Genomic DNA, 16,058 nt, shown 5'->3' with positions numbered 1-16,058 from the left:
TCCACCATCACTACCTGCCGACACTGTATTCACAAGAGTACGATGCAACTAAATCATCGTCATTTATCTCAATCAGTATTGTTACTATAAAATTCTAATCAGTACCGTAACATCAACATTAAAAACCATCATCACTAGTATAATTATCTCATCAGTACCACCGTGTTTACCCCTATCACCGCCACCACCATGATCATCATGATCATCATCACTATTACCATCACTAACCATCGTCATCAAATCACCACCATAATTATAATGATCAACTTCATTATCATCACCATTACCGACATCATTAACATCATCATCATCACCGAAACTACCATTATCAGCATATCTACACTCGTCATTTCCATCAGAATTGTCTCCACTTTCATTAAAACATCACTACAACCACAAAAATCATCAAGACACCATCATCATTATCAACATCATCATCAGTACATTCACCGTCGTCATCATCATCACCATCATCAGTACATTCACCGTCATCATCATTACCATCATCATCAGTACATTCACCGTCATCATCATCACCATTATCAGTACATTCACTGTCATCATCATCACCATCATCATCAGTACATTCACCGTCATCATCATCAGAACATTCACTGTCATCATCATCACCATTATCATCAGTACATGCACCATCATCATCATCAGTGCTCTATCTAGCAAAAAAATATTATGAGTAAAGAAATGACACGTCTAGACAACTTCATTATTTTTCTCCTATTTTCTTGGAAGAAAATGATTTAAATAGACAAACAAGATATCAGAAATCAATAAAATCACAATACTAGTGAATCTAACAAAGGTATTACCTACAAAAACATATGTTGAAGAAGTATCAGATACAAAAACAACCAGAACGGTTCAGTAGGCTATTAGCGAGTACAAAAACGGTCAGTAGGGTACTATCTTGTGACTGTACAATCTAAACATTTATTCTAGGTATAATGTATACAAAATCATTATTAAAAAAAATATCATTATTAAGTGGAAAGTGTACAAAAAGCTTTTGGTGGGTTTCAGAATTGCTTCCACCTCTATATACAATCGGAGTATGAGACAAAATACCCTACATAATCTTCAGTTATCTGTTACTATACAAATATTGACTGCTTTGAGGGTCACTGTTAAAACTATCACCCATACATTGCTATTGAAACTGTTCTGTGTACATAGTTGGGACTCAAGATCACAGAGGAGCTAATTTTATCAGTGACATTAAGCAGTCAATATTTTTTTAAATATATCACATCCTTGTGTTTATTTTTTTCTTCTCCAAACTATTTTACCAAAATATGTCTATTACAATGTATTTATTTGTAGAGTCTAGGGAAAATTACTGATCTATAAAGAGCATTGCTTGTGTTTCACTGAGCATATTCATCATCCGTAACTGTTGCATCATTGCATTTTACACTCAAGTAGAACTATGCCCAGTCAATATTTTTTGTTTACTGCCCAGCAGTCAGTAGCAAATTTCCTGGCTGCATTTTTTTACCAATCAGAGGGCTAGAATCTTCATATTGGGTATATGACAAAATATGTACCTATTTCCACAATTACAGCTAGTAAATTCTTGTAGTTTTTATCGCCACTTTGTAGAATTAGACAATTAGCAAGTTAAACGGGCCTGCAATTCCTATATTTAATAGCACTTTCTTCCATCTCCCTGTCTGAATTAAATACACCAACACAAATGAAATGTTCTGTCCAAAACAGAATTGTCAAACAGGTGCATGAAATATGAATAGGAGTATGAGTTCATCATACTTGAAACATGACCCTGATATCTAAAATTAGACTCTATATGGTGAGTAAATTGCATACCGGTACATGTAACATACATGTAAGGATAATAAAATCATCTGTATCACAATCACTGCCCACAACCTTTTAAAATATTATATAAGTAGCTATATCCTATGTACAAGTGTAATATACATTCTACATTTTCTTTTCATATCAATTTGTATGACTTGAATTTATCATGATAATTTAACATGCACATCATGTTACTTTTCATCGATTTTGCTTCATTTAATCTCAATTTAATAAAGCGAAGCTCTAAATTCTGAAAATGTTTTACCATGGCTACACTTCATGCTACTCACATTATCAAGCGATACATATCACAACTGACAAATTCAGTCATAGATTCTTTAAAACAGATTTCGATCACTTTGCCAGATAGTTTCTTTCTTGTTTACTGCTTATGTGCATAAATACTGACTGGTTGACATAATCATCTGGTAATTCTTCACTTCTCATTTGAATGTTCATGTAAGCTTGAATTTAAAGTATAAAACATAATGCCGTAATTCTTGGAATACTGATAACATTTTTGTGTAAAAGTGATGTACAGAAAAATGAAAATTCAAAGACCGAGATTAAGAGGAAATCTTCTTTTTTTGTTTGTTACAGAATCGTGCGTTCAGACTTCCAGAATTTGTTGTTTATCTTTTTAGAGTCGTAGAGCTATACCATAAGCAATTACCTCTTTTTTAGTCTGTACATTATATGAAAAAGTAAAAACAAAACAGTGTTACATTAAACACACGACCAAGCATTTTTGAAATGATAAGCAATGAATATGTTCAACTGAAATGTGTGATTCTGTGAATAGGTACATGTATTACAAAGTAAAAAGTACAAAAGATCAATAATCTGTATCAAAGAATGTGAAATAATGTACAGTGGATTCTAAAGCTATACACAATCAACAGTGTGTGTCTTAAAAGTTAGATGAAGGCCCAGCAAAGCTCATCTCATCTGCCCTCTACATTGTTCTCCTATTCCATCCCGTCTTCCTTCAGTCCTCCTCTTGTTAGAAAGTTTGTATAAATTCTGAGTTAGAATAAAATGTCCAAGGTTGCTTTGAAGTGGTGTGTTGAATTAATAAAGGCTCTGTAGCTTATAGAACACATTGCTTGCCTGTTTACATAGTGTCCTGTATGTTTCCATGCAGTGGATATCAAGGCTATTTATCTACTTTCATCTCTGGCTATTTGTGATGTGCCAGTACTTGTGTTCCCAGTCAGTCTATTGAATGGATCCGTGTACTTAATATGATGTCTCCCTCTGCTTCTTTTTCCCTCAATTCTACCTGAATATCAGGCATTCCGTCTAAGGTAAGTAAGACACCCTGACACTAGGTAACTGTTCTCAACACTGTCCCGCTAATGTGCAGCCTATCCCGAAGATCTGTCTGAAGATTGTCAATTGTGTATTGCGGGCACATTTAACACCTTACTCTTTTCAGGCGTATTCAACAGCTCTTGCTGAGTAGTACAGAGCTCTCTAGAAGGCATTTTAGGGCTAAATCGCTCAGCTACGTTGTATTTTGTTTCACATTATTTTATCAGTTTCATAAGATCAGGTCCACGAGATGACCCAAGAATCCTAGGACGAGCCCAATGATGAGGAAGAAGAAAACGGGGGAGAGACGCCCCCATGGGCCCCTGGGCCAGAGGGCCGTGGAGATGGAGCTGGAGAAAGGTAGTCAGGAAGGGATGTTGGTCATACGGGTGAGACTCAGCTCGAGAACTTTGAGCCGCTCCTTGAGAATGGTCTTGGAGAGGATGGAGAGCTGGACCCTTGGATGGAGCGGTAGGATAGCCAAGACCCACCAGTGCCAATGTGGACCATTAAAACTCGACTGAAAACACATAAAATAAAAATAGGTAATTATTACTAGATGGAATGATGAATGATCCAGCAACTTGATACACGAGTCTCATAAATTTCAACCTTGGACAAAGAATATACCAAACCCTGACCCGTACCCTGAATTAACATCCATCCAAAATGATTGCCAAGATATTATAAGAACTAAAGCCTGGAGCAAATATGACAGCAACTTTATTATTGTTTGGTGAATTAAAACAGTTGATTGTGAGTTTATTTGGGTATTAAATACAATTCAATCAACCTCATAATCTCAGATTTAGTATTCAATAGTTTAAAAGGGGCTTTTGCCTACTATTTTTTCATATTTTTCTCCTTCCATTTCCTCAGGAATTTATCTTTTAAACATGTTCATGCGTGGGTGGTATAGAGTCATTCGTGAAGTAGGCAACTTGGTGATCACTACATAATACTGAGCCAACGGGTATTATGGTCCCGAGCGTATGTCCGTGTGCTGCCCTCTACATACCCACGCATGATCAACTTTAATGCGAATTAACTATTACTGTATGGGTGCTCACCTGAGGATCGCTTGCTTGTTGAGGCATGGGACCAAAGTGATCAACAATACGTGTCTGATGGTAGATGGGTAGATTAACAAACCAAGTACGGGCTTGTTGGTAGACAGCATGATTCAGAGCTCGCAACTCACTACCAGCGTCACCTAGTAGGCAATAACATAAAAAGAAATATGATAATGATGATATGCCATGTCTCAAAAGTTTATGTTTTATGTTCATAACCGTTTCTTAAATTGTAATATTTAATAGAAAACTGTCTCAGAGTAACTTTGAGTTGTTAATCCTGTGGTAAATGGAAATTATCCATGGTTCGTTGATATGCTTTGAACAGCAAATTTATGAAATCTCTATGAAAATTTTACAGAGAAAAACCAAACATGAAAATGCATTGGTGGGATTTAGAGTGCAAACACACACCTGTAGTATTTAACATTCACATACAGTCAAACTTCAACGCCGAGGCTGCTCCAAGGAATTAATAGACACTCAAATGGTGTTCGTGCAAACCATTACTTCAAGTCTGTGTAGACATGTAGTCACTATGAACAGGCATATGTAGCTGGTGTCAGTGCACATTTGACTGTAAAGTTTTTAAAGAAAATCTTGCTATTAGAGCATGCCATTTGACAGGAGACCACCAAGTCAATCCCTTGCCTTCCTTCAAATCAATCCTTGCTTCCACACACACACACACCCCTAGAGACTTACCTTCTGCTACGGTGTCCTTCAAGAACTCGACCTTGGCAGTGTTGTAGCCATTGCGCATTCCTCGCTCCAGGACCTTGAACCTTCTTCCTCCTATCGTACCCAAGACACACCTGCCATCAGGGAGGTATTCCAACTGGTTGATCTCCAACATGCACCCGTATTCTGCAAATCTAGGGATAGATTGAAGTGAACATTGATATTAGTAAACCATGAGTAGTTGTCTGGGGGTTGATGCTTTTTTGTTTTGCCTTCATTAAATTGGCAAGAAAACGGAATATGAAAGGAACTGTCGATAAACTTTTGATGAACAAATCATCTTCCAGATGGATACTAGGTTAGTTGCTTGTATTTTCATGTCTGTGATGAAATCAAGCATCTTCAGCTGTCTGCTCATAACTCATACAGTTTAAAAGGTTTTGTACTCGCTATCATGAAACCTACAGAATTCTTCAAAATCCAATTGTATAGTCATTATCATGTGACTATGTCTCAGAGAATGAAAATTTCCAAACAAATTCTTGACTTACTCATTTTCGTCATCAGCGACACACATGCCAAACTGTCTCGCTCCAGACTCCATCGCTTGGCGTATCATTAGACGATAACGTGGCTCAAAGACGTGGAGAGGGCAGGGGATTGTGGGTAAGGCGAGGGTGCACACAAATACAGGGATTGTGCCGCCATCTTGGAATGCATGACTGTGGTAGAAGAAAGACCAAATATAAAAGATAAAACAATTTATTTTTAGATGAAGTGAGGTAGGACCCTAAGAAGGAGAAAATAACAAGTGTAGTCATAAAACTTCTTCTAAAAAGGTACATAGGAATATGACACCTCCAAATTTTTAAACACATATTTGTGGAATCATCTTTCAACACATAATCAGACTCCACAAAACCAATTTGGGCTTATAGTGCCATTGTCAGCAAGTTTTCATCAACATTAAAACATGTCAAAAGAAGAGTATTTCAGCTGTGTTGACATAGTTTACTATTTTGTCATCTGAAGAATTTATAACTTCGCATTTTCATAGTTCAGGTATTAAAAATAAAAATATGGTAACAATAACAATATCCAAGATATGAGTTAAATATGTCATGCAAGAGATCTATTAGAACAGAATAACAGAAATCGGTGTTAGGCTTGAAACAATTTTCCAGTCATTGCTTACCTTGCAACTTGCTCCAACTCTTTTCTATGAATCAGCTGCCTCTCAGTGTAATCAGAAGGTAGATAGGTCTCCATAAGATCTAGAAGGGTGTAGGTCACTTTCTTCTCTCGGTTGCTCGCTTGATACTGCAAACAGAAAGGGATAATACATTTGAGTGCTCTTTTAAAAGAGTTTGTTGATTTTATATTTCGAATATCATTTGGTAAAGAATTCCATACATCTGGACCTCTGTGTCTGATTGATTTCTGGGCTAATGTAGTGTGAGGATTGACCACATGTAAATAGAGGGCGCAAGTACATGTAGCTACAAGTAGTGCAGTGGGCCTTTAAGGTACAAGACATATCCAAGTAAATATCAAACTATTTATACATGCAAGATATCAATCAATTTTTATCTCATAAAACACAAAATACATAAACTCCCATTTCATTGGGGTGGTAATGGATAGACAATGATAAGTAAGAAATGATTCTAGATTTATTGAAAATTTATATCAAAACAATTTTTCATCAGTAAAACCAAAACTGAGGCTTACCTCGGTCAAAGACTGTTTGCACAAAGGACAAGCCTGGCTGTAGTCAAGGCAACGATCAAGACATCCTCGGCAGAAAGTATGACCGCAAGGAGTTGTGGTTGGTTGATAAAACAGCCTGCAGAGAGCAATATCATGGGGAAGGATTTATGAATATTCGTTTTAAGTATGACCACACAAAGTTGTGGTTAAATGATAGAACAGCCTGCAGAGAGCAGTATAATGGGTAAGGGTTTATGAATATTCATTTGAAGTATGACCACACAGAGATTTGACTGGTTGATAGAAGAGGCCGCAAAAGAGCGATGGTGTTACATACTCACGCCATGTCACATGTTCAAACATGCACATTTTATTGTTATCGCATTTCTGGAAGCTTTACACAATATAAATAACATGTTTTCTAGAATGTCTGTTTACGGTTTCTTTGAAATACCCACTTAATGGTGAACAAATATAATTGGAGAAGCCATATCTATGTATACAGTATGTAGCGTAGACATAACCTATTTTATATGTAGTACAGGAATGTTGAATGTCCAGCCATGCAAACATTAATATCAACAATTTAAGCAGTTTACAATTGCTTCCTGCAAACGAACAGGAATTTATTCATGAATCGTCACAAACAAGTCAATGTAAAGCCTTTCTAACATATTCTCTACCCTGTCTATGATTTGTTCCGACCACCCCCTCCCCCCTCCCTCTCTCTCTCTCTCTCATACACATTCTCTTTCCTCTGTATACATTTTTTGTATTAGACTTGTTGACAGGCCTTTTAACTTGGGTTACAAGCAATTAACAAAACTTAGGATCATGCCTCACATCTTTTTGTGTGTGTATTCATCATGTTTGGCTGAAGCCAGATGCTCTCATATCTTCTGCTAAAAGGATACACTGAAGATATGATCCTTCCCTTATAATGGAATGGGCCCCTCTTAATCAAATTCAACATCTTGATCATATGATCCACTTCAAATAAAAATCTGCCCATGTCTTGCATTCACATGCATTTCCTGTGCTAACAATAAAACCAAAATGGTAACTGTTGAAGTCCAAAATATTGATTGTTCAAGTCCAAAGTCTCATCAGAGTACAGGTCACTGAGATAACATCTTGACTCATATAAAAAAAAATGTACACACTCAAGTAAAGTCCGTCTACCGATTTATACAGTGCAGAGTGTAACTATCTTCGACCCATAGTTATTTGAGATAGTTACATCACCAGAACTTGCTTCTGATTAGTCAGAAATTTCATGAAGCTCCTTAAAAGTCCCCTCTTATGGAGATTGTATGTGGGAGGTAACTACATGTATTTGGAGCCACATGATTTAACCTATTTGATTTGATGTCTCATAATACTGAGTATAGTGTATTTCTGCACATAAAATAAATTGACATCAATCAATTTACATCACCAATCAGATGAACTTGTTCAGTGATACAATGATCAGATATACTATAACATTGATGGGGTTGATAACATTTGGGCCAAAATGGCTTGGAGTTTATACAAGGCCATTAAACAAAGAAGAGTTATATTTACCTTAGACATAGGCTGCATTCAAAGTCTGCTTTCTCAATTATGTCAAGGGGTATCTTGTATCCAGGTCCTGGCTTAGCAACTGCTCCATAGAAAAACAAAACAAAAAGAGAGGATTGATTAAATTCTTATTATCTGTGAACTAAATAGGGAATATGCCTTTCTTTGTTGCAGGCTAATGTGGATATGTAGTTCTGTTTGAATAATATTTCTTCATTTTTTTCCTTTTTTTGGGGGGGGGGGGGGGGGGAGGTTCCAGTGGTTTAAAAACTTTAGAAAAAAAATCTTTTTGATAATTAAACCACAATTCTCTTAAACGCTTTAATATAAACAAATTAAGTTGATATTAATGAAGACTCTTACAAGAAAAAGAAAAAAATCTTCAATCCTGTAGAAAACCTTACCTTGCTCCTTCTCTCCAGAAACCCTGCTTTCTAGCATACTCAATGGACACTTCTTGAAACGTTTGCTTTGGTTCTCGGTATGAGGGGATGAGCCGTCTGTGATGGGCTGGAATTGTTCTGAAATAAAAGAAAAGCAGAGATTAATGGTATCCTGAAACTTAACTTTCAAGAGATTAAACCTTTAGAAACACTGCCAACAAGATCATTAATATTAAAATTTATATGGGACATTGTGTCCAACACATGAAAGTCACCAACAAGTATTAACAAGTTCTAAATATGAATATGATATAATCTCTAGTAGGATATCAACTTATACATATAGATATGACCAGTAGCAAATGCGGCATAATAGCTTGCACTTGCCCTAATTAATTCTATTTTAAGGAGTTCTATGAGATTCCTTTCTGGACTCATACCCTTTTGCTTCATTCCACCTCGTTCAATGTGAAATGAATATGACATTAGATTGTTGGCTGTAAATTATAACAATAAATGAAGGCATAAAAGAATTCTGGATTAGTTGAGCAGTACTTTTTATTCTTGCTTGAGAGTTGAGTCAATGGATAACAAGTTCTGAAAAACTTACATAAATGTCCTTAAACAATTATTCCGTAACCTTGAGTACATCCTTCATTGAACACTGCAGACATTGTGATTATATTGTATCCTCACAAATTAAGAAATATTTTTCAGTTAATTGTAAGAAAAATGTATGAACAATCTGATCAAATTTTCCTTCTCTGTTTGAACCACTTCTTTATGAGACGTTGCAAGATGTTCATGACTTCATGTTTTGTACAATTTCATTGGTAGTTTGTTTTTACGAATGTTTTTAATATTTCATATGTCATCCACTTCACTGGCTGTGATGAAATGATGATAAAACATTCAATTTAATTCAAATACCTTTTGTAACATCATTTCTGTTTGTAAAACTTTTTGCTGCATCATATCTGAACAAGGCTGAACACTTGAAAAATATGCCACTGATTGTACAAAATCACATCACTTACCATCGGTTTGACTTGGGAGACGTTTCTTGGTGTATTTGCGATCAACTGGTGAAAATTTCCTCCTATCCAGGGTCCTGCTTGTATTTAGATTATGCTGAAAAGTTAACAAAGATAAATTTTTTCATTATTACGATGTATTAAGGATACAAAACTAAGTCATGAATCAACAGCTTGCTTTGTCAGAAGGGGTTCTTCATTATCTTAATTATCGTTTCCATGGATTTGGACTAATAAATACAAACTGTGAAACTGCGGTGAATCATAATAATGTATGTATACAAAATAATCACAATGCTATTTAAGGAATGATATTGAAATATTAAATATGCCATATGTGCCATGCTGTGTCATGACTGTGTCATATCTATCCATAGGTCACTGAAATCAATTATGTTTTGTCCTTATCATAATCTAGGATTAAGGTCATCCTGATTTTGTGTACTCATATCGCACATGAATGTTCACCTGACATTTTCTCACCTTAACTGGAGAACTCTCATCCTTCTTCTCATCTTCCTTCTCCTCTTCAGCGGCCACTTCTTCCACCCTGCTAGACTCCTCCTGTCCATCACTGACCACATCATCGAGGTGAAACTTGTTGAAGATCGGTGATCGTTGCAGCTCGTTGGCCTTCAGGCTGCTTGCATCCACAGGCTGGAGGAACGTGTGGAGAACCTGTAGAGGGAAAGGCAGGAGGAAATAAATCAGTCATGTTAGATATTTCAGAAAAGGCTTTTATTTATCATCATTCAGCAGCAGGTTCTTTTTAAAGATGTTTCAGTGAAAAAAATACACGGGGGCTCAGTGCGAATTTGCCCCCGAAATTCAGGACAGAGCCCCAGTAAATTTGCATAGAGTTCAATGCAAAACAAATTTTAGAGTGTTATTTTTATGCAGGCAAGCTTGAAAAGTAGCACCTGAAAAATAAATATTAATTTTTTCCCTGGGATGTTTACAAAGGAATTTTAGAGAAAAATTTCAAATAAGTGATTGTTACCTTGGTAAGGGAGACCTTTGCCGAATGAAAGGATGGATCGAGGGTGAGGCACCTTGAGAAAGCTTCCATTCCTTCTTCTTGCCGCTCTAAACCAACCAATGCTGTTCCTTTCCTGTAGAAGCCCTGTTCAAGCACAAAACAATGAGAAATGTGTGACAGACATGTACATTTCTCTCCTAAATTTGTATGTAAAAATATGCATGTGATAGAATAATTCAACCTAATCCAAGTCCAGCTCAGCTTCCATGGGTGGAGCATTAATATGCTACAATTTAATTTACATACTTCTCAACTGTTAATAAATATAATGTCAAGTATGTTTTCGGGGAGGTTGATTTTAAACATTCTACATGTATTCAAATTTTGTATTGTATTGTGTTTTTAAATTTTTTGCATTTTTCATGTGATTGATACACTTGAGTCAAGTGTTTTACACTCAGTATGAACCACATTTAGTTGGGCCATAGGGATATGATTGGAATACAGAAGGATGCATACCTTGGCCCAGTCAGGTCTCATCTGGCAGACTTTGACTGCATCTTGTAATGCTTCCTTGTACAGCCCTTGGACATTGTATGCATGAGACCGGTTGCTAAGACATAGATGATCGCCCGGTGCTGAAATATAGAAATACACAAGAAATGTTTCCTTAATTTATTGATATTATGAACAAACTGAATGACATCTGGTAAAATGACAAGGAAAAACACAAAAAAAAAACTACTAAAGATTTTTCAATTTCTTAATAAATAAATAAAATAATTTGATATCTGACACATTGATATGGAAAGACTGTAGACACAACAAAGGATTAATCTTTTCTTAATTTATTTTTTAAACACAGATGCATTGGTATTTCATGATCGAATTCAACAAAAGCGGGCTTACTCAACCTCAAATTTGCAGCAAGGCCGAGTTCGCCCGTAGTCTGAGTTAGCCAGACTCCATTATAACACACACATTATGTCACAAGGCATTGACAGAATATTACACAACAGACGTCTGTGGTAATCAGCACCCTTGTGCATTGTGTTTGTGGACCACAGTTCGCTCCCTTTATGTAACGTTGCTCTGACACTATTGTGTAAGCATTACAACAGTGCTTAGGCTTTCATTCAGACCCTATCTCTCTGGTCGATGTGTTGTAACATTCCGGGAATGTGCTGCTTACGTAATACGTATAGCCCGCTTTGGGGGGGGGGGGGGGGGGGCTGTGTATGTACGGGGCTGTGTTATGTAAGGGGCTGTGTTATGTAAGCATGTTAGCGGAGGCTGGTCCAGTGATTAACTGGGTCAGTGGCATGTACAATGTACCTGTGGGAATGCACCATTGTCGTATTGAGGCTGGATTTCGTTATGACATAGAGAATGATGCATAACTGCATATGAGGTACAGTACTAGTGGTAAATTGGCAAATCAGACCTTTGTTTCAAAACATTGATAGATGTACATCCAGCGGATGGACATTCAAATGATTCTGGTACAATTATATTACCGAGATATTGTGACCTCTGCCTTTCTGGTCAAAGACAGACGGGTCAAAAAGATTTACCGGTATACTATCATGTGATTGATGAAAATTGGCCTCAATTCTAAAGTCATGCCATACATGTAAGTGCAGTTTCATGAGGCCAAATCCATATTTTTTTTTTCTCTATTCTTTTCTTTTCTTCTCTTTTCTTATATATTCTTTTTTTCTTTTTTTCCCCTTTGATTTCAGTGTACATGTACATGTACTGTAGGGGCTTGAAATAGATAATTTATGACAAACCATACATTTCTTCTATTTTCTTTTAATCCTTAATAAATTATGACTTGGTATACCAAATCATACTCTGTTCTTCTAGTAAAAGAAATGAATACATATTTCTGCATCATAATTACCTTCCCAGATCCCAATACGTACATGTACATGACATGTAAATGTACAACTACCTACATTGACAGCAGTATTTGAATTTTTCAGTACAGACTTACAAAAAGAAAAGCAGATTGTGATCTGGTAAACTATTTCATTGGATTAGAAAAAGAAGTTGACATGCTCTAAATTTCTATTTAAAAAGTAACTACCATTTAATTTTCCTTCGTCACCTACAGTATATTTATGTAGAATTGTAAATGTTATAATGGCTTCAATCAAACAGGGAATTTCAAGAGTAGAATGAGCAGAACAAACACGTAAGTCAAGTCAAGTGGCACTTCTCTGCACTCTACAGCCTGTCTCACTCTTACACAATACCTAAGGCATGCAGTATCTTTCATTTCCCTTTCACTTCTTTTAAGTTCTTTCATCATTTCATGATTCAATTTTCTACTGCTACGGGCAAATACATGTATCTAAACAACATTTGCAACCATGTTTTGTTGGTATTCCTATGTTTTTCTTTAAACTCAATTATATCCACTCAGAGATATTGTTCAGGAAAGCACAAACCATGCAACTGCTTTTGTTTTTACTGCAAACATAATTCAAGTCATGATCAAGGGAGGGGGGGGGGGGGGGGTCCATTGTGAATATAACAAAGACATTACTAAAAAAAAAATGTCCTCCGATACTGGGTGTCTGTTAAAGCAGACTTTGTTGTTGTTTGTTTTTAAGACAGCACCAAAACAAACTGTGCAAAGCTCTTTCAAATATAACTATAAAATATATATTTTTTTAAAATAACTTTAAAAAACCACCTGAAGAATAAATAGCAGAATTACATACTACATGTAGATTTCCTTGTAAATAATTATTTGATAACTGCTCACAGTGTTTTTCAATACTGAACTAGCCAACACAAACACACGTGGCATAGTCACTCTTATGAAAGAGACCATGAAGGGTATGCTTGAGCAGGCCCACAAACAAGACAAAGCTAGGCACACAAACAAAAGGAGAAGAACCCTATGTGTCATGAACAATGAAGATCTTACGAAACTTTCTATTATGTAACCACCCTGTGACCTACAATGTATATTTAGACCACTTCCTGGGTCAATCCCCAACTTAAAAGATGTTACCGGTAAGTGGTAGTAAGTGACTCTTTGGAGTGTAATTCTTTTGAAGGGGTCCGCTATAACTCTTTTGGAAGGGGGTCTAGAATAGATTTAACATTTTACAGTCTGTGTGCATCAGCTCTATTAAAAAAATTAAGGGCTCGGCACTTTGATTTTAGGACCCCCCCCCCCCCCATGTGTCCTGGCCCCTGTTGGTGTCGCGCCCTGTCTTATGTGAAGTAAATAGGCATTACTGTTGTAATTTAGTATTAAAGATGTAATGCACAAGTAATCAATGTGATCCTAGTCTCTGAATAGGAAAAAAGTCACAATATAACAGGATTAATTAAAACAACCATACAAATGATGATGGTGATAATGAAACATGTAATAATAATAATAATAATACAATGTAGTAGTAGTAGTAGTAGTAAAAGTAGAATCATCATCATAATACAATTAAAAAAAAAAATTAAAATTTAAAAAATATATATATTATTGAACCCAGGGTTGCTCAATACCCTAGCTTTAGCCAATTTGCCCACATAATATCTTCACTTCTAGGAACAATGACACTGAATACAGTACGACCCCTTCTTTCAATTTTATGAAATTGTCTGTTCAGAGCCAAAAGGGCATACAGTAATAATTCTTTTACCGGTAGACAGTTTTAATGCCATTCTGGATCTAACAGAGGATACCCAAAATTACCTTGTTCATGTACAAGTAATATTTTGAACTGTTTTGAACTGAAGGGTGGACTATATTATTTTCCTACATGTACATGTATTTTCACACCACAGCTCTTCCCTAAAACCAACCCTACCCTACCCCTCCGCATTAAACATCAAATGTTCATACAATGTAAACTGCACTGATGGAGTATACTCGATTTATATAAACATAAAGATGAGTGTCACCATTATATTTTACCTGTTTTTATTGCTAAACTGTATTTCTCCTGAGCTTCTGAATGTCTTCCAAGCTTGAATAATTCATTGCCAGCAGCTTTGATTTCCTGAGAGTTGACTTCACTTGGAAAGTACTTTAGAATGAGTTCACTAAGAGTCACATCAAGAGTCATCTTTTTACTTTTACTGCCACTAGAACTGTACGGAAACTTACATATAACACAAGAACGTTTTGATTGATGTTCAACGCAACTTTTACAAAATGTGTGTCCACATAGAAGAGTCGTTGGTTTGGATAAGAGTCCACGACACACACAGCATGAAAACTTTCCAAGATCTTTTGAGATGTAACGCCCTGCATTTTGGCTGAGGTTTTTCACCAAGGCGTTTACGAAGTTATGAAGTTTATCACTGCTGATGTCTCCCATACGAAAAGCATGCGAGTACACGCTCAAGGCTTCATTGAGTCGTCCCATATTGGCAAGCGAATCGCCCTTCATGAGCAGAAATTCAATATTTTGTCCACGTTCCTCCAATAGTCGGTCAACTAGGTCACTGGCAAGCTCAAAATTTGATCGCCTAAATGCTTCTGTTGCTAAATCTTCCAATTCCATTGTGAATTGTGTTTAAAAAAATTATCGCTCAATAAGCGACATTGTCATTGCGATATATTCCCCATAATACGATCTTGTTAACATACAACAAATGTAGAGGTATATTGTTTCCCTGTGAAACAGGAAAATGACAGTAAACGAACACTTTAATTTCCTTAGTAATATTGAAGACAATGATGAATGTTGATCATCAAGATCATAAAGATTTCCAAAAGAGTAACCCTCAGTGCAGTGCTACATACGGGACTGGCGACTGAATTTTGACAAGCGATCCACACGACAGTTCAATCCCGACTGATTCGATGAAACATTCTCTGTTCGTCGTTTGGATAAATTACAGAGCCGGTGAATTCTCGTTCAAAACCTCCACGAATTAACACGTTCACTTAAAGTCATTACGCATTATATGAATCCGCTTGAATGTAGCAGTGAAGGAGGACAATCCAATTCTGAGAAATCCGGCATAGTATATCCCAGACAGAAACTGTTACGTGCATTTGTTATGATCATATTTACGTAACTGCAAAGTAAGAGCACCCGCACTCACGTATGAGTGTGTTGTAATCAAAGATTTCATAGCGCGTCTATATCATGAACCGGCTCGCACGTACTTCGTTGAGTTGCACACGTACATTATTCTTTATACCTTTTAACTAGTTTCATAATGAACGCCTTGCTGCGCATGTATATCTCCGTTGAGGTCAACGGGGCTCTGCCGCTGTTATATCATTCGTTCGCCTGTTCATTTGGGGGTATTCGTTCGGGCTTATGTAAGCGAACAGAGTGTTAGCTTTCATAATCGCATTCCCCCTGTTTTACAAAATATATTACAAAATTACGTTTCTATCATTACGTGGAAAGCAACTTATTTTATTTTCTGTAATAAAAGAAATGCATATTGTAAGCAGGCCTTTATCTAACCAATCGATACTTTTGTAAAATCCTCAAAGAAATGT

At 36.4% G+C, this 16,058-nt stretch overlaps 1 protein-coding gene across 1 annotated transcript; it reads right to left on the bottom strand.

The window, feature by feature from the left end:
• Window positions 1-724: 724 nt before the first annotated feature.
• LOC752939 (LON peptidase N-terminal domain and RING finger protein 3) lies at window positions 725-15,625 on the bottom strand. Its single transcript, XM_001180621.4, has 13 exons — window positions 14,511-15,625; window positions 11,093-11,211; window positions 10,595-10,717; window positions 10,078-10,272; window positions 9,598-9,691; window positions 8,582-8,698; window positions 8,181-8,259; window positions 6,636-6,750; window positions 6,100-6,224; window positions 5,456-5,626; window positions 4,929-5,098; window positions 4,221-4,363; window positions 725-3,670 (listed from the first exon to the last, which is right to left on the bottom strand). The coding sequence occupies exons 1-13, from the start codon at window positions 15,100-15,102 to the stop codon at window positions 3,515-3,517; spliced, it is 2,199 nt and encodes a 732-aa protein (XP_001180621.2). The 5' UTR covers window positions 15,103-15,625; the 3' UTR covers window positions 725-3,514.
• Window positions 15,626-16,058: the final 433 nt, after the last annotated feature.

Source organism: Strongylocentrotus purpuratus, unplaced genomic scaffold, assembly GCF_000002235.5.
Source record: "Strongylocentrotus purpuratus isolate Spur 01 unplaced genomic scaffold, Spur_5.0 spur5_scaffold_11, whole genome shotgun sequence".
In the NCBI taxonomy this organism is placed as follows: domain Eukaryota; kingdom Metazoa; phylum Echinodermata; class Echinoidea; order Camarodonta; family Strongylocentrotidae; genus Strongylocentrotus; species Strongylocentrotus purpuratus.
This window is presented reverse-complemented; position numbering and strand designations above follow the sequence as displayed.